The sequence below is a fragment of the Palaemon carinicauda genome, chromosome 1, assembly GCF_036898095.1.
Source record: "Palaemon carinicauda isolate YSFRI2023 chromosome 1, ASM3689809v2, whole genome shotgun sequence".
Classification (NCBI taxonomy): domain Eukaryota; kingdom Metazoa; phylum Arthropoda; class Malacostraca; order Decapoda; family Palaemonidae; genus Palaemon; species Palaemon carinicauda.
Genome location: NC_090725.1, coordinates 6,628,038 through 6,648,195, shown reverse-complemented (window position 1 = coordinate 6,648,195; position 20,158 = coordinate 6,628,038). Strand labels below are relative to the sequence as shown.

The 20,158-nt window shown below is 40.0% G+C and overlaps 1 protein-coding gene across 1 annotated transcript in view; it reads left to right on the top strand.

Moving 5' to 3' along the window:
- LOC137646256 (uro-adherence factor A-like) overlaps positions 1–20,158 on the top strand; it is a 125,625-nt gene that overhangs the window by 6,373 nt on the left and 99,094 nt on the right. Inside the window, exons 2-6 of the mRNA XM_068379376.1 lie at positions 2,950–3,096; positions 5,581–5,712; positions 9,925–9,988; positions 10,187–10,329; positions 10,493–10,601. Coding sequence (XP_068235477.1) covers positions 2,950–3,096; positions 5,581–5,712; positions 9,925–9,988; positions 10,187–10,329; positions 10,493–10,601 — 595 coding nt within the window. The remainder of the gene's footprint in view (positions 1–2,949; positions 3,097–5,580; positions 5,713–9,924; positions 9,989–10,186; positions 10,330–10,492; positions 10,602–20,158) is intronic.

Genomic DNA, 20,158 nt, shown 5'->3' with positions numbered 1-20,158 from the left:
TTTAGGGATGGAGATTCATAGTCAAGTTTTTCGGGTTTTTCCGTCGGCCCCCAGAATAGATCAAGCCCTGCTCTCCATCCAGAAGATGCTGAAGAAAGAACGCTGCTCAGTCAGGCTGTGGATGAGTCTGGTAGGGACGCTGTCATCCCTGGAGCAATTTGTCTCGCTAGGAAGGCTACACCTCCGTCCTCTTCAATTCCATCTGGGTTTTCACTGGAAAAAGGACAAGACGCTAGAGGCGGTCTCGATCCCGATTTCCGAAAAGATAAAGTCTTGTCTGACTTGGTGGAAAGACAATATCAGCCTACGAGAGGGTCTTCCCCTGGCAGTTCAGATACCCAACCACGTTCTCTTCTCGGACGCATCGGACTTGGGCTGGGGCGCGACGCTGGACGGTCGGGAATGCTCAGGTCTGTGGAACTCGAGTCAGAGGAGCATGCATATCAACAGCAAGGAGCTTTTGGCGGTTCATCTGGCCTTGATAAGCTTCGAGAATCTCCTTCGAGGCAAGGTGGTGGAGGTAAACTCGGACAACACCACGGCCTTGGCGTACATTTCCAAACAGGGAGGTACCCACTCACTGACTTTGTACGAGATCGCAAGGGACCTGCTCATCTGGTCAAAAGATCGAGGCATCTCCCTAGTAACGAGGTTCATCCAGGGCGACTTGAACGTCCTAGCAGATTGTCTCAGTCGGAAAGGTCAAGTAATTCCAACCGAATGGACCCTCCACAAGGATGTGTGCAAGAGACTTTGGGCGACTTGGGGTCAACCCACCATAGATCTCTTTGCAACCTCGCTGACCAAGAGGCTTCCAATCTATTGCTCTCCAGTCCCGGACCCAGCAGCAATACATATAGATGCCTTCCTCCTAGATTGGTCACATCTAGATCTTTACGCATTCCCACCATTCAAGATTGTCAACAAGGTACTGCAGAAATTCGCCTCTCACGAAGGGACAAGGTTGACGTTAGTTGCTCCCCTCTGGCCCGCGAGAGAATGGTTCACCGAGGTACTTCGATGGCTAGTAGACGTTCCCAGAAGTCTTCCTCTAAGAGTAGACCTTCTACGTCAGCCTCACGTAAAGAAGGTACACCAAAGCCTCCACGCTCTTCGTCTGACTGCCTTCAGACTATCGAAAGACTCTCGAGAGCTAGAGGCTTTTCGAAGGAGGCAGCCAGTGCGATTGCTAGAGCAAGGAGAGCTTCTACCATTAGAGTCTACCAATCGAAGTGGGAAGTCTTCCGAGACTGGTGCAAGTCAGTTTCCGTATCCTCGACCAGTACCTCTGTAGCCCAAATAGCTGATTTTCTCTTATACCTGAGAAAAGTACGATCCCTTTCAGCTCCTACTATCAAGGGCTACAGAAGCATGTTGGCCTCGGTCTTCCGGCATAGAGGCTTAGATCTTTCCAACAATAAAGATCTGCAAGACCTCCTTAAGTCTTTCGAGACCTCTAAGGAGCGTCGTTTGGCTACTCCTGGGTGGAATTTAGACGTGGTCCTAAGATTCCTCATGTCAGACAGGTTTGAGCCTTTATATTCAGCCTCCCTGAAAGATCTCACTCTTAAGACTTTTCCTGGTATGCTTAGCCTCGGCTAAAAGAGTCAGTGAGCTTCATGCCTTCAGCAAGAACATCGGGTTTTCGTCAGAAAAAGCTACTTGTTCTCTGCAACTTGGTTTCCTAGCCAAAAATGAGCTACCTTCTCGTCCTTGGCCTAAATCTTTCGATATTCTTAGCTTATCGGAGATCGTAGGCAATGAACTAGAAAGAGTCTTATGCCCTGTTAGAGCTCTTAAGTTCTACTTAGCTCGTACTAAACCTTTACGAGGCCAATCTGAAGCGTTATGGTGTTCGGTTAAGAAACCATCCTTGCCTATGTCAAAGAATGCTTTGTCATATTTTATCAGATTGTTAATACGAGAAGCTCATTCACACTTGAGTGAGGAAGACCGATCTTTGCTTAAGGTTAAGACGCACGAGGTTAGAGCTGTAGCAACTTCCGTGGCCTTTAAGCAAAATAGATCTCTGCAAAGTATCATGGACGCAACCTATTGGAGAAGCAAGTCAGTGTTCGCGTCATTTTACTTGAAAGATGTCCAGTCTCTTTACGAGAACTGCTACACACTGGGACCATTCGTAGCAGCGAGTGCAGTAGTGGGTGAGGGCTCAACCACTACAATTCCCTAATTCCATATCCTTTTAATCTGTCTCTTGAAATGTTTTAATGTTTTTATGGGTTGTCCGGAAGGCTAAGAAGCCTTTCGCATCCTGGTTGATTTGGCGGGTGGTTAAAGTCATTTCTTGAGAGCGCCCAGATTAGGGGTTTGATGAGGTCCTGTTGTATGGGTTGCAGCCCTTGATACTTCAGCTCCTGGGGGTCTGTCAGCATCCTAAGAGGATCGCTGGGCTCCGTAAGGAAGACGTACTTACAAGGCAGAGTAATCGTCTAAGTCGACTTCCTTACCAGGTACCTATTTATTTTGGTTTTGTTATATTGATAACTGCCAAAATGAAATAAAAAAACTCTTAGCTTATACGATGTAAACATATTTAACTCTGGTCTCTACCCACCTCCTTGGGTGTGAATCAGCTATTATATATTCACCGGCTAAGTTAAATATTTAAAAATGATATTTTAATTATAAAATAAATTTTTGAATATACTTACCTGGTGAATATATAAATTAAACGACCCTCCCTTCCTCCCCAATAGAGACGCAGTGGGATGAGAAGAAATTGAGTCTTTGTTTACATCGAGAGTGGTATCTGGCCGACAGTTGGCGCTGGTGGGCACACCCGCAACCTGTATAGCGATCGCTGGCGAGTTTTTTTACTGTATGTGTCTGTCGAGCAATAGAGTTGCAGCTATTATATATTCACCGGGTAAGTATATTCAAAAATTTATTTTATAATTAAAATATCATTTTTCTCTTTTTAATAACTAGACAGCTAATGCAAGTCCTATGAAAACCTCCAAGGAGTCCTATGTGTTAAGTCATCCCAAGATGTCTCATTTAAGTGATATTGTAGTGGACCATCATCAGAAGTTTGCTAATGAGGGGAAGTCAACACGCATAATGATTTTTTCCCAGGTAAATTTTCTTTAGAAAATTATATTTTCTTTTAAATTAGTAAATTTGAAATTTTAACTTATGAGAGAATTTATCCTCTCGATTCCTTTTGCCGTATGATGAATTCCACTGATGAATTCCACCCAAGAAAACCAGTTGCAGAATGATGAGGCATCTAAGGTAAGAATTTAGTATTGTATGATGTATAGAATTCTCTTTTTTCTCTCAATATGTAATACCTTGTCAATAGAATTTTTTCAAGATAATGAAAAGTAAAGAACTAATGGAAGGTATGAGAATCAGTATAAGGTGAATGGTAACTTTAGATTTGGGGAAAATCTAGATTACTGGCTATTTAAGTGGGTAACAAAGGAGTATGCCCTCTAACTACTCTTGACTTTCAGTTGTTACCATTTAGAGTTAATTACCTGCATTTATGAAGAACAAGAAAAATGGCAGTGTTTCAGCCGGACATGTACAGATATATGTTGATATTCATTCACACTTGTTAGACAGTTATCTGCTTGGTGGTATGGAAAGGGAAGCAATGTTGGTTGAGAGAATGCAAGGATGGAGTAAAGTAGATTACTTTCTTCACAACTCCTTTTTTCATATATGCCTGTATGTTTTCGACTGTTCTTATAAACTGTAGTCATCTATCTAACAGACATTACAAGATGAATTCTGGGAGTATAATGCATACAACAACTAGAGTAGAATTACACATATCTGAAAGTTCAACAAACGTGCTGGCCATTCTTGACTACAAAACAAGATCTGTAGTAATCTTTTAAGCTGCTAAAGGATATTTCCTAAGGTGTACCCTGCACCTCAGGATTTCCAAAATTTATGGCTATTCCTAAGTTTTAATCCATTATTCATCTCTTCATTTATTTTCCAGTAATTTTCAATTTTTTTCCACTGCTGGTAGTATAGGGAATTTTTACATCTCATCAGGTGGTTATTCATCACCAGTTTCTGTCTTATTTGGATAACTGGTCTTGTATAGTTAAGTGTTAATAGTAATTAACATTTTTTATGGTAGCAACACTTCGTTGCAGCTGCTATTGATGGTTCAAGTATATTTTTCAGGTACTGTAGGTTTGGTAAATTTCGATAGTTTTTGGTAATTTTTTATTTTGTTTCTGGTGTATAGTGACTAATTTTACTGCAGACAGCTGACTAGCTAATGTGTAGTTAACTATTTAGTGTTTTTAATGTTTACGCTTGTGTTTACTAAGTTGACAGTCTTACCTCTTCATATTATGGCATTTTTGTGCTTTGTATTATTGCATTTACTGCAATTCTGTGTTTTTATGCTTTAATGTTTGCCTCATTTAGAAAGTTAATCTTTCTATAATTGTTTATCGTGGTGTACAGTAACATCCCTGGTAGTCAGGGGAGGTTTATCTTTGACTGGCCTGGTGCTCAAAGATGTCAATAAGTCAGGCAGCATATCCTATGTGGCTGTAAATGTAGATCTGACTAGGTCTGTAGACTGAGGCAATTTCTACTGTGGTACTACACCAAATAAAATCAGTATTTCTCAATGCCTGAATTAAAGCCCTTTTCTTAAACTGAGTACACAAGACCAGTTGATAAAGATACAGGGGATTTATTTGTTTGCCTTAGCTGGTCAAATACAATTGGTGAAATGTGAAAGTCCAGATATTTAAGATGCGGTACATTAATGTCAGCAACAATAGAGGAATACAATATACTGTTACCAACCTAGTCAGTAAATTTATCTTTGGACAAAGAGAGGAGTAAAAAAACAAGTCATATCAAAGGAATTTACACTCCCATCAATAGAAAAGCCATTACTATCAGATGCTTTATACATTTGTATAGTAGAAATTAGACAATGGCAGAACCAAGCTCTGAAACATTACCATCATTGTAAACAAGATGCGTGACTACCACCAAAGATTAGACAAATCTTGATCAAATCCAAATCTGAACCCAATTAGACAGAAAGTTTATCTTTTCCAAGCAAAAAATCGGGATCAAGGCTGACTGAAGCAAAACATTAGGTAGTGTAACAATTTGAGCAGATTTGTCTAACTTACTTTAAAGCATATTCTTGTGTTTAATCTCTAGTCTCCCATGCTTTAACTCGTGACGTATCCCATTTAAGAAAAAAGGCCATCTTATTGTCATCAGAAACACACTTTGAGGGCAATGCATAGAAAAGTTTCCCTACAAGGTAAACAGAGCAAATGGTAATGCGAGAATGACGTCTTTATTTTATTTATTCAATAAAACCTCGGTTAACAATTATTTCTAGACATACCTGTTATTATTATTATTATTATTGTTATTATTATTACTATTTCCAAGGAATAGAAGTTGCATTATTCTGATTTAAATCCTTGTAGTTATGTATTCAGTGTTATTTCAATATGTATTTTTTGTAAAAAAGAAAAACCTGGCAAAGTACTATACATATTAAATTTTCATTGTGTTTTATATCTTAAGTTCTTTAGTAAGGATTTTCGTTTACAGTATCGAGATAGTGTTCTGGAGATAACGGAAATGTTGCAACATCATGAGCCACTTGTGAAAGCCATGAGCTTTGTTGGTCAGGGCTCTGTTACGAGGGGCTCTCATGGTATTTCTCAGAAGGAGCAGCTAAAGGTAAGGAACTATTTTAATTTGTCTTCAATATTTTTTATAAACTAAAAACTTAAATATCTTGATAATAATTGTTTCTTTTATATAGATAAACAAAAATGTGCATTCAATCACTTCAACAGCTGATATCTCTCTCTCTCTCTCTCTCTCTCTCTCTCTCTCTCTCTCTCTCTCTTATTCGATTTTGTTTCAGAAGTATTATTGCATTCTAGAAAATTACGATTATTTAAATAGTTAATTGAGCTTTTATAAAACATACAGTATATATATATATATATATATATATATATATATATATATATATATATATATATATATATATATATATATATATATTATATATATATATATATATATTTTTATATAATATATGTATATATATATATAAATATATTTATAAATATAAATATATATATGTATATATATGCGTGTGTGTATATATATTATATATATACAGTACAGTGATACCTCTGCATACGATCTTAATTCGTTCCAGAAACTGCTTCGTATGTTGGAGCAAATATTCCCATAAGAATACACTGTAATTTGTTTAATTCGTTCCTCAGCCTAAAAACTCATGATAACTCCTCAATAAATTGCTACACCTAAATACACATAGCATTAATACAATTGAATATTACAGAAATATCTAAAAAAAAAAATAATAATTAAGAAATAATAAATAAAAAAGGGGTTTTTATTGACACTTTACCTTAGAGACAGGCCAGCGCAGGTGTAGGAATTGCTATGCAGGAAGAGACGGAAGATCAGCGAGGAGGTAGAGACGACGACTGTGATAACGTACCGTAATTTACTCTAACTTACACTACGTGAACTTTAACCTAACTTAGCTTATTTTTTTTTTTTCATTTTTATATTTTATATTTTTTTTTACATTTATTTTCTTTTCTATTTTCAATTTTCATCACTTTCACTCGATTCGGTCTTACTTTTCTTTGCTTCACTTTCTTTCTCTTCATCATGATCACTAGACTGCTTCGTAGATTTTTTAAAGAAACTATCGAGAGAAAGTTGTTTGGTACGGCTTTTGAGAATTTTTCTAAAATGTGTTGAACAAACATCATCGAACTGCGCAACTACACGGCAAACCTGAAGTTTCTGTGGGTGATGCTTATCGAGGAAATCAACCACGTGTTGATGATCTGCCAACATCTGTTTTATTTCAGCCGAACCTAAGATGTGACCTACCTCCTTGATCTCCTCCGACTCACTCAACTGCGCTTGGAACTCATCATGCTGCATGGCTTGCAGCTCCTTGAGTTCCTCGGTGGTGAGCTCTTCATGATGCTCATCGACGAGTTCGGTGATGTCATCTTCATCCACCTCCAGACCCATGGACTTGCCAAGGGATACAATCTCTTCGATGTCTTCCTCGACGGCAAGCACAGGTCCAGACTCAGGGCCAAAACCTTCGAAACATCATCAGGCCAAAGCTTCTTCCAAGCGGAATTCAGTGTCCGACGAGTTACTCCCTCCCAAGCCTGATCTATGATCTTTAAGCAGTGCACGATATTGAAATGGCTCCTCCAAAATTCACGCAAAGCTAAGTTGGTGCTTTGCGTAACATTAAAGCACTGCTTAAATAAGTGCTTGGTGTAGAGTTTCTTAAAATTAGAGATGACTTGCTGGTCCATGGGCTGGAGGATAGGGGTGGTATTCGGGGGAAGATACAACACTTTGATGAATTTGTATTCGTCGATATCATCATCTTCGAGTCCTGGGAGGTGAGCGGGTGCATTATCCAAACAAAGCAAGCACTTCAAAGGCAAATTCCTCTCCTGAAGGTACTTCTTCACAGCAGGGCCAAAAACTACGTTTACCCATTCCACAAAGATATGCCTAGTGACCCAAGCCTTAGAATTAGCACGCCACAAAACATGCAGCATGTCTTTATTAATTTTATGTGCTTTAAATGCCCTAGGGTTTTCGGAATGGTAAACCAATAACGGCTTTATTTTGCAGTCCCTGCTGGCATTGGCACAAAGGGCAAGAGTCAACCAATCCTTCATAGGCTTGTGTCCAGGCATTTTCTTCTCTTCGGCGGTAATGTATGTTCGACTAGGCATCTTTTTCTAAAACAGACCGGTTTCATCACAATTGAAAACCTGCTGCTCTACGTAGCCTTCCTCCTCCGCGATCTTTTCGAACTTTTTAACAAAATCATTAGCAGCCTTGGTGTGACAACTTGAAGCCTCTCCATGCCGAACAACTGAAGGAATCCCGGTCTGTTTCCTAAATATCTCGAACCAACCTCGAGACGCCGTGAATTCCTCCGTCGTAGGATCGGCTGAACTCTCCCCTGCGTCACCCCCAGAGCCCGCCGTCTTCAGGTCACAATATGGCATTCTCACAAATGATCATTTCAGTGATCGTATCGCCAACAATCTCCTTGTCCTTTATCCAGATCAACAAAAGGCGTTCCATCTCTTCCAGGGTAGGCCTACGACGTTTAGAAATAATGGTGATCCCCTTCGATGGTTTTACTGATTTAATGGCTGCCTTCTGGTTTATGATCGTCTAGATCAGTGGTTCTCAAACTATGGGTCGCGACCCAAAGTTGGGTCGCGAGATCAATTTTGATGGGTCGCAGGGACACAGGACCATGGATCCCATTAATTTAGTTTTGTGGATGAAAAACAGTGCCATGAATTCTATTCATTTAGCTTTGTGAATTAAAAGCAGTGCCATAGATTCTATTAATTTAGTTTTGTGAATTAAAAGCAGTGCCATGGATTCTATTAATATAGTTTTGTGAATTAAAAGCAGTGCCATAGATTCTATTAATTTAGTTTTGTGAATTAAAAGCAGTGCCATGGATTCTATTAATATAGTTTTGGGAACGGAAAGCAGTGCCATGAATCCTGTTCGTTTAGTTTTGTGAAAAGGAAAAGCAGTGCCATAAATCCCACTAGTTTAGTTTTGTGAATGAAAAGCTGTACACATTATTTTTTTTCCAAAATAAAGTGTATATATCATTGCATGTTTTCTTTCTCTTCACTTTACTCTGGGTCGCAAAGGAATGAAATGTTTCAAATAGGGTCGCTCATGAAAAAGTTTGAGAACCACTGGTCTAGATCGTAGATATATTCCGGCCATATTGTTTAGCCAGATCGCTAACACACACACCTCGCTCATTTTTTTCTATTATTTCTTGTTTTAGTTCTAATGAAAGCATTGACTTCTTCCTTTTCTCACCATTACTACTTCCTGAACCGAAACTAAGCTTTTTAGGACCCATGATTATACGTAAAATCAAAAATGAAATGTGAGAAAAGGAAGATAAAAAACACTGTTAATACCGGAGCGAATAGAGAGCAACCACACGATGCGCACGAGATGAGAGGACTGATCAAGGCGACGCTCGATTGGCATCCCTCCGATGTGTTGCTGTCTACTGGTGTAAACAAGAAACTACGATCGACGCTTCGAGAAAATTCTACGCGTATGATCTACGTTGTATGTTGGAGCAAGACTTCGGGTGTCGAGACGAAAATTTGATAGAATTTCACTTCGGATATTGGAAAATTCGTATGTAAAGACAATCGTATGTAGAGGTTCCACTGTATATTATAGAGTGTGTTCTGTGGACCATTTGGTATGGGATCTATGTAGTAGCGTTAGTCTTGTTATTGGAGGGGAAAGATATGTGTGTTGAAAGAGAATATTCTTGATTTAATTTCAAAGTCAAGAACCTTGCACTTTGTAGATATTAGTCATGGAACTATTTGATAAGTATCATATTGAAATTATAAACATTATCAAAGTTATTTTTTTCTAAACTCACTTTAGTGTCATGGAGAATTATGCATGGAAAATTTTCTATGTTACATGATAGTGAGAAAATATTTTAGTTATGTTTATATTTATCAGATAAGGATATTGGAAGTTGATATAAAATAGAAGAAATGTCAAAAGGAAAACAACAGTTGTTTGAACTCTAAATAACTATCTATTCTTCTATTCCTGCTTTTTATTTTTGAAAAATTATAAGAATCAAATTGTTCCATTTGGCCAAATGTTAATTTGGCTATATTTTTTCTTTCTATGAAAGAATGTTAGCTAAGGAACAGCCTAAGTTTGATTCTAGTGGTATTAGATATTTCAATCGAGTATGGGTTAAACAAGGTAATCAAACAAATAGTCGGTTAGGTTTTTGCGTTAAAATTTTATTTAGGCTTTTCTTTTTTTTTCTAGGTTGTAAAGCAGTTCAAGGAGGGTGGATTCAACACACTAGTGTCTACATGTGTTGGAGAAGAAGGTATTTTGAAAATTGCTAGTTTTGTAAATCTCAGAAAGATTTATCTTATTAAAATTAATTTTTCTTCTCTGTTTTGAAAGATGTAATTTTTCACAATAGGTGCAACATAGTTTGTTACAATTATTCAATGTATTGTTGTTACACATAAGTTTGATACCTGTATATCCCTTAATGAGTTTTTATTTTATTTTATTTAAGGCCTTGACATTGGGGATATTGATTTGATCATATGCTATGATGCTCCTAAATCTCCCATTCGTTTGGTACAAAGAATGGGTCGGACTGGCCGTAAAAGAGAGGGACGCATTGTGGTTCTCATTACGAAAGGAAAAGAAGAACAGGTATTTTTGTGCTCCTAATATTTTATTTAACATTATATTGTAAATTGACATATATTTTTAACTGTTGTTCTAGGTTTTGAAATTTTGGAGAATTTTATGAGTAAAATATGAATATAGTTATGAAATCTCTAGACGTATCTTGATATTGTTTTCCTTTTTGCAGATGTACAATGCTAGTCAATATCGGAAGAAAACTATTAACATTGCATTGGCAAACAAGGACAAACTGAATCAGTATCTTTATACTCATTGTCCAAAATTGATTCCTTCAGGTAGGAGTGTTAGCTTTTCAGTCAGTTGTGTTGCACTTCTAGAAAATTTTCCCCAAGTTAAGAGGGTTTGAAATTTTTTAATCATAATTCAAGTTACTTGTTGTTGGAATTATTCCCACCACTGCAAATCACTAGCGGTCACCTCTCTATAAAATATTTCACCATACTGGACTGGGTACTGATTTTGTGCTGGTTTAAGGACTTCTATCTTTAATTTTTTTATTTTAAAAGATATATTTAAGAAATTTATATTTTTGTAATTATTTAGGAACCAATTTTATAATTATGTAGTAAAAATGCAATGTATTACTTAATCTAATGCTGTAGGTAAAAGTACATCATACTGTATTTACTTTGACATTGAGAATTCCACTTAAAGGGCCTGTCCGGAATGCCAATATATGGGGGTGTAGGAAAACAAACGCAAAATCCTGGAAAAATTCACCGAACTTCGTATGGCAATGGATAATGCGTATACGAAATATTTTGTCAAAATTCCTCTTACTTTCATAGTTAGAAGGTAATTATTAAAAGTAGCTCAATAAACCAAAAACATTGTTCCTGACAAGTAAATGCAGTAGTTCTTCTGTTATCGTAAATTTTCATAATTGTTACATTTTAATGTAAAGTAAATTTTGAGCAATCGCAACTGTATAGATTCCATGAGTTACAAGACGATGTATTACACAGTAATACAGTGGCTACTTTCCTCTTGGTAAGAGTAGAAGAGACTCTTCAGCTATGGTAAGCAGCTCATCTAGGAGCAGGACACTCCAAAATCAAACCATTGTTCTCTAGTCTTGGATAATGCCATTGCCTCTGTACCATGGCCTTCTACTGTCTTGGGTTAGAGTTCTCTTGCTCGGGCACACTTTTCCATCTAATTTCTCTTCCTCTTGTTTTTAAAGTTTTTATAGTTTATGTAGGAAATATTTATTTTAATGTTGTTACTGATTTTGATATTTAATTTTTCAATATTAAACTTAGCCGGTGATCATATAGCTGCAACTCTGTTGCTCGACAGAAAAACCTATGGTCAAAATACGCCAGCGATCGCTATGCAGGTGGGGGTGTACATCAACAGCGCCATCTGTCGAGCAGGTACTTAGTACTCCAAGCAAACAAAGAACCAATTTTCTCTCTGTCGGGCTACCGGCAAGACCTACTAATACGCTGTTACTAACTGGATTTGTTTTCACAACTATTTGGTGAAGTACACTATTCTAGTTTTGAGCTTTCGCTATGCAGGGGTTTTATCTTCATCTCAAAACTTGAACTCGTTTTGGATAGATTTAATTATGGTGACAAAGAGAGTATGGACTCTCTTTCACTTTTAAATGGCCGACCCTTCCCTTAGACGGAAGTGTGTTTAGGTTTTTAGTAATTTTGCTTAACACGTTATAGATCTATATATTTTATATCTCTCCGCCATTATTAGGCCTCTTCGATTAACTTTCCATTTATTATAAACATATAAAAATAATTTTTATGTTTTGTTTATATGCGACCTTTCCTGATAGTAGGCGTTCCTAACTTGGAACCGAAGTTAATCAACGTTGAGCCCGTTATATCGTATTTAAAGAATTTAAAATTTTTTTAAATTTAATGTTTTATGAAAGAATTTCTTTGATAGTCTTCGTACTGTTTTCAAAGTTGAACTAACGTTTAGTTTTTTAAACTACGCAGTTGTTGACGTTCAGGACGTTCAACATGCGTTCTATCGTTACGATAGAGAGAGAGTGTATCACGGTTTCACTTTGCAGTAAGAGTAAATCGATTTTGACGTTTTGTTCATTCTTTCTTAGCTTAAATGTTTTAAATTCTATTTTAAAGGAACTTTTTAATTGAAAAACCTTTCAGTTTTTTCCTTTAGTCAAATAACATGTTTTTTTGACAAAATATAATTGGGCTCTTCTCTTAGGTGCGAAATCAAGAGAGAAAGAGAGAGAGAGATAGAGACGGAGGGAGAGAGAGGAGAGAAAACGTTCCGTTCAAGCGGGTAACGTTCTCGTGTTACTCTCCTCCCTAGTCGCTGTACGGGGAAGAAGGTAAAACGTTTCTAGGGTTTTATTCTTGTCCCCAGGCTATGTGCGGTGAGAGATTGTAAACGTAGTTTATTTGAACGAGTGTTTAGTCTCTTTCCCAGCCACTGAATTTTTTATCTTTATATATGTTTTCTGTTTTTTGCTAGTATTAATAGCTGCATTATACGACTGATTTCGCAATTACTACCTTTTAATGAAGGGTAGAATTGCGTGTTTCAGGTAGAAATCAGTAAAAGTTTCGATTTCAGTGTATAAGTGCAAAACAGAAAATCGAAGTGATAAAGTGATATGCGCAAAGTGTTACAGTGTTGCGTCCGAGGGTTCGTCTGTTCGTGCCTGTCGTTCACCTAGTCCGGGACCTCTTGCAAGCTCCCAAGCCCAGGGGAGAAGTAATGTCGAACGACTTATGGGTTCGTCAGGCCTTGATCAACGAACAGACGTTTCCCTCCGTGGTTTCGGGCGTATCTACCCAAGATCGCCCCACCCACACAAAGACGAGAGAGCCCATTTATTTCTCGTCTGCGGAAGAGGTTTCTCGTAAGAAACCATGGACCAAGGTCTCGCAGCTTATTAAGCGCAAGTCGGTCCCTTCCGCGCAAGTCCAACGGCCCAGTTGTAGCCACTGGGTCAGTTCGGACTTGCTGCAGTCTTCCGACGACTGCTCAACTCCTAAGAGAGGCAAAGCGGTACCGCATCAGGCAGTCACACCGTCTGTTGCCGCACCTGCTCCTGTAGACCCTAAGTGGTCTGTGCTGCAGACCATGCAGTCTCAGTTAACGTCATTGATGCGGGACTTTCGTGCGGAGAAGTTTGACACTGCACCAACCTCTAGCCTACAACCAACACGGTTGTGCGTCCTGTGGACGCTGAGGCAACCTTCTGCCGCACTCCAGCTAAGAGAGTCCCGCCACCCATGCGTTCCAGTGTACCCTGCCAGCCGCATGTTGACGTTCAGTAACGCACGGAACCTTCCGTTGACGTTCGCGAGGTACAACAACAGTCTAAGTTGTTTTGTTTTGACGCAGTGCGTCAACCTCCGCATTCTAGAGTTGTTTTGACTGCTCAGTATAGACAGTCAAAGCAGTCTCGAGTGAACACTGTATGTCCTCACGCACCTGTTGTGGTTGACAGTTCAGTTGTTGACAGTTCACAGACTGTCAAGCAGTTACATGACGTTGCCTTCTGGTCTGCTACTAATGCACCAGTGCTGTATGTCCTCACGCACCTGTTGTGGTTGACAGTTCAGTTGTTGACAGTTCACAGACTGTCAAGCAGTTACATGACGTTGCCTTCTGGTCTGCTACTAATGCACCAGTGAGAGACTCACTAAGATAACCTAGCTTTTATCGGACAAGGTTCCTGTAGATGAGAAAGTGCTGTTCTCCCTCCTACTGATATTCCTTGGAGGACTCTGTCATTTGGAGAGGAGCCTTAAGCTGCTTAGCCTCCTATGGACTTTAATTAAATCATGATGATTTTTTAAGGATCTTCGTCCGGATCTTGTAACTGCTGCTCCTCGTTCGCCTAAACGTCAGAACTTACACTAGGCCTAGCTACTTCGAAGCCGTTGTTGTTAAGCTAGTGCTCTCTCGCTCTCCTAGAGAGCGTTAACGTTGGCTAGGCGACTGGTTTTTGCACCAGGAGGAGTTTTAGGGATACAGCCTTTGATTTCCCTTCTTTTAAACTGGCTTATAGAGCGAGAGTCTGATAGGACACGAGAGAAGTTCTCGGCTTGGGAGTTCATGCCTCTGCCCAGATAAACTTCTCAATTCTGGTAGACTCGCCCTGGCGCCTAGCCAGGAGACGCTCCAAGTTGTTTACAGGTCAACTTCTCAACTTTTGTCGAGCCTTTGAAGTTTTGCTGTACTATTATGTCACACATAACAAGGCTTCCAGGGATGGTAAATGGTTCTGCCTCAGTCGCTAACCCCGTCTGTTGCCACACCTGCTCCCGTAGACCCTAAATGGGCTTTGCTGCAAGACATGCTGTCCAAGCTTGTGTCCTTGATAGAGGACTTAAATGCGGAGAAGAACCTTCTGGCCAACAACCTTCCAACCGGTTGGTTGTGCGCCCTGTTGACGCTGAGGTAACCTACTCGCGTCTGCCAGTTGAGGTGGTTCCTCCTTCTGGCCAACAACCTTCCAACCGGTCGGTTGTGCGCCCTGTTGATGCTGAGGTAACCTACTCGCGTCTGCCAGTTGAGGTGGTTCCTCCACCGATGCGACCCAGTGTGGGTTGCCAGTCACACGTTGACGTTAAGCGACGCTCGGAGGTGGTTGTTGACGTTCAGTGTGTCACTAGGAAGACGTTCAACAACCAGCAGAGGTGACTTGTTGTGACGCAGTGCGTCAACCTCAGCAACCCGGTAGGGTGTTGACTGCACAACCCAGACAGTCTAGACAGTTTCGGGTTGACGCTGTACTTCCTCGCGCACCCATGGTTGTTGACAGTTCACAGACTGTGCAGCAGTGCCATGATATTGCGTCCGGCTCCGTCACGCATCCACCAGTGCGACCGGATTCAGCGAGTCAGACGTTGCCCACTCCGGTGCCGTTTCCTCATCAGTTTCGGATGAGGAACCCTCTGATGAGGACGTTGCTGAACAAGACGATCAACCCCCAGCCCTGCTATCCATCCAGAAGATGCTGAAGAAGGAACGCTGCCCAGTCAGGCTGTGGATGAGTCTGGTAGGGACACTGTCATCCGTGGATCAATTTGTGTCACTAGGAAGACTACACCTCCGTCCTCTTCTATACCATCTAGCTTTTCACTGGAAAAAGGACAAGACGCTAGAAGCGGTCTCGATCCCGGTTTCCGGAAAGATAAAGTCTTGTCTGACTTGGTGAAAGGACTATATCAACCTTAGAGAGGGTCTTCCCCTGACTGTTCAGATTCCCAACCACGTTCTCTTCTCGGACGCATCGGACGTAGGCTGGGGTGCGACATTAGACGGTAGGGAATGCTCGGGATTATGGAACTCGAGTCAAAGGACAATGCATTTCAACTGCAAGGAGCTACTGGCAGTACGTCTGACCTGGAAAAGCTTCAGGTCTCTCCTTCAAGGCAAAGTGGTGGAGGTGAACTCGGACAACACCACGGCTTTGGCGTACATCTCCAAGCAAGGAGGGACCTACTCTCTGACATTGTACGAGATCGCAAGGGACCTCCTCACCTGGTCAAAAGGTCTAGACATATCACTAGTAACGAGGTTCATCCAAGGCAACTTGAATGTCATGGCAGATTGTCTCAGTCGGAAGGGACAAATAATTCCAACAGAATGGACCCTCCACAAGGATGTATGCAAGAGACTTTGGGCCACCTGGGGCCAGCCAACCATAGATCTCATCGCAACCTCGATGACCAAGAGGCTCCCAATATTTTGCTCACCAATCCCGGACCCAGCAGCAGTTCATATAGATGCCTTTCTACTAGATTGGTCACATCTAGATCTATATGCATTCCCTCCGTTCAAGATTGTCAACAAGGTACTGCAGAAGTTCGCCTCTCACGAAGGGACAAGGTTGACGCTAGTTGCTTCCCTCTGGCCCGCGAGAGAATGGCTCACCGAGGTACTTCGATGGCTAGTAGACGTTCCCAGAACACTTCCCCTAAGGGTGGACCTTCTACGTCAGCCACGCGTAAAGAAGGTACACCAAGGCCTCCACGCTCTTCGTCTGACTGCCTTCAGACTATCGAAAGACTCTCGAGAGCTAGAGGCTTTTCGAAGGAGGCAACCAGAGCGATTGCTAGAGCAAGGAGAACATCCACCCTTAGAGTCTACCAATCGAAGTGGGAAATCTTCCAAAACTGGTGCAAGTCAGTATCCGTATCCTCGACCAGTACCTCTGTAACTCAAATAGCTGACTTTCTCTTATATCTGAGGAAAGAACGATCTCTTTCAGCTCCCACTATCAAGGGTTACAGAAGCATGTTGGCATCAGTCTTCCGTCACAGAGGCTTAGATCTTTCCAACAATAAAGATCTACAGGACCTCCTTAAGTCTTTTGAGACCACGAAGGAGCGTCGTTTGGTTACACCTGGTTGGAATTTAGACGTGGTACTAAGATTCCTTATGTCAGACAGGTTCGAACCGCTACAATCAGCCTCCCTGAAAGATCTCACCTTAAAGACTCTTTTCCTGATATGCTTAGCCACAGCTAAAAGAGTCAGTGAGATTCATTCCTTCAGCAAGAACATCGGATTCTCATCCGAAACGGCTACATGTTCTACAACTTGGTTTTCTAGCCAAACACGAGCTGCCTTCTCGGCCTTGACCAATATCGTTCGATATTCCAAACTTATCGTATGGTTGGAAATGAACTAGAAAGAGTCTTATGTCCTGTAAGAGCTCTTAAGTTCTATTTAAAAACCTTTACGAGGCCCGTCTGAAGCTTTATGGTGTTCAGTTAAGAATCCATCTTTGCCTATGTCAAAGAATGCTTTATCCTATTTTATCAGACTGTTAATACGAGAAGCTCATTCCCATCTGAATGAGGAAGACCAAGCTTTGCTGAAGGTAAGGACACACGAAGTTAGAGCTGTCGCAACTTCCGTGGCCTTTAAACAAAATAGATCTCTGCAAAGTGTAATCGACGCAACCTATTGGAAAAGCAAATCAGTGTTCGCGTCTTTTTATCTTAAGAATGTCCAGTCTCTTTACGAGAACTGCTACACTCTGGGACCATTCGTAGCAACGAGTGCAGTAGTGGGTGAGGGCTCAACCACTACAATTCCCTAATTCCATAACCTTTTTAATCTTTCTCTTGAAATGTTTTATTATTGTTTTTGGGTTGTCCGGAAGGCTAAGAAGCCTTTCGCATCCTACTTGATTTGGCGGGTGGTCAAAGTCATTTCTTGAGAAGCGCCTAGATTAGAGGTTTTGATGAGGTCCTGTTGTATGGGTTGCAACCCTTGATACTTCAGATCCTAGGGGTCGCTCAGCATCCTAAGAGGATCGCGAGGCTCCGTAAGGAAGACGTACTTAAAAAGGCAGAGTAATTGTTCAAGTCGACTTCCTTACCAGGTACTTATTTATTTTATGTTTGTTATTTTGAATAACTGCTAAAATGAAATACAAAATACTTAGCTCATAATAATGTAAACATGTAATGCTGGTCTCTACCCACCCCCCTGGGTGTGAATCAGCTATATGATCACCGGCTAAGTTTAATATTGAAAAATGTTATTTTTATTAATAAAATAAATTTTTGAATATACTTACCCGGTGATCATATATTAAAGGACCCTCCCTTCCTCCCCAATAGAGACCCAGTGGACCGAGGAGAAAATTGGTTCTTTGTTTGCTTGGAGTACTAAGTACCTGCTCGACAGATGGCGCTGTTGATGTACACCCCCACCTGCATAGCGATCGCTGGTGTATTTTGACCGTAGGTTTTTCTGTCGAGCAACAGAGTTGCAGCTATATGATCACCGGGTAAGTATATTCAAAAATTTATTTTATTAATGAAAATAAAATTTTTCCTTGTTTCCTTTCCTCACTGGGCTATTTTCCCCGTTGGGGCCCCTGGGCTTATAGCATCTTGCTTTTCCAACTAGGGTTGTAGCTTAGCAAATAATGATAATAATTACATCCTTCGGCCTTCAGTTCTACCACAACCCTTGTAGAGAGTATACATTTGAGTTTGACCTCTGACATTCACTCGTTTTCACGTCTTGTTTTTCTTGGTTTCGGCAAGAATTTCATCATACCAAATAGGAAAAGACAATTTCAACATCTCGCTAACATAAGGAAGAAGAAAATTTGCTCTAATAAGAGTTCAGTAAGTATTATTGGCAAAATTAGCAGAGTTAGTGATGGAGAGAGATGATGAAAAAGCGACCGTCTTGCCTAAAGAAGCAAGATATTGAGCAAAGCGATCTTCATCTATAATAAAATTATGATAAATAACTTTGATTTAGTTTATCACTATCCAAAAAGTAACATAAAATTCATAATAATCATGATTTATTAATATTTTCTTAGTAAAAATTCAAAGAAAAACTTTCAACCCTGTATCTCAAAACTATACTTATTGACCTTCAAATTCTATCTCTTCCCTTAGTTTTAAAGATATAGCATTGAAATTAGGTATATAACTTAGTAAGGCATTATTAAATATTCAAACATTGGCCTTTTTTCAAATTTTTGTTTCTTAATTTTTCCCCCTGATTTTTAGGGTTTATTTTTTTACCATAATGAAAAAAAATTAATTTCTAGCAAAAAAATGACTTTTAGAAAAAAAAAAAACTTCTTTTGATTATATGCCTACATCAGGTCTATATAGGGTAGTAATCCTAGACCTTAATATTGATTATAAAGGGAGGAGATAAAATTTGAAAAACACTAATTTTCAGGATAAATGACCCTGGCGTCGCAAAACCGAAGGTCAGAAGCAAAAATCCTTTGCAGTTTGGAGATTTCTTAGGTCACATTAAGTGGTATGAATGTCAAAGTCCTGTTCTTAACAAATGGCATTAGCCGGCCGGCATCCTTAACTCTTTTACCCAGGAAATTTGATAGAAACTATTTGTGTATGCACGTAAGATATATATAAAATCTCAAGCAGCCTGTTGTTCTTTTGAATGAAAATCTAGTCCATAAAATTGATAAGCATATCTCTTCTTGTGTGCTAAAATTCAGAGTGAAAAACAAACCCCTGTTCAATGATGATTGTAGGCATGCTTTTTTAGAGAAACAGAAACCTATCATATTTGGAAGGTTAACAGATCAGATTTGACTTGGAATAGCTATTACTTGGCCAAAAGCTGTTGCGCAGAGAGTTTATGCTTCAACTGAAAAGGAATACAATGTAACCATAATGGAAACCCTTTCTGGTACAACCTAGGAACATAAGGGTTGTGATGGCCTGTTGATAATGTCCTTGCCTGCTTATCGCCAGACTGGGGTCGAGTCCCGCTCAAAGTCTTTAGTTCCTTTGATCACTGCAACCTCACCTTCCTTGTGGGCTAAGGATGGCGGGTTTCAGGGAGCCTATAAGTCTATCTGCTGAGTCATCACTAGATATTGCTTGGGCCTCCTTGGTGGAGATGGGCTTGGGCGCTGATCATTGTATATATGGGCATTCTCATGGGCATTGTCCTGCTTGATCGGGCAATGTTACTGTCCTTTGCCTCGGCCGTTCATGAGTGGCCTTTAGACCTACCCTTAAATCTATTCTTTTTGGTTTAGACTTTACAGTTCCTCCTTTTCTTAAACCAGATGGCCTGCCACTCAATGTCCAAAGGAAAAGACAACCATTTTGGCTGATGTGTTTGACAGTAACCATAGTAATAAGAAACTTGACCTTCCTCATTCCTGTTTTCCTGAGAATAAACTAATTAGTTTACCTTTCCGGTCCTGTGCAATGAAAACTCTCTTGATGGACCTCGATGCTTATAGAGGGGTAGACCCAAATGGTTTGTTCCGACACTATGTACAAACCTCACGCTCTTTATATAGGTACTGTATATTACTTCAGCCCAAGCTGAAAACCAGCTGTTAAAACTTTTGG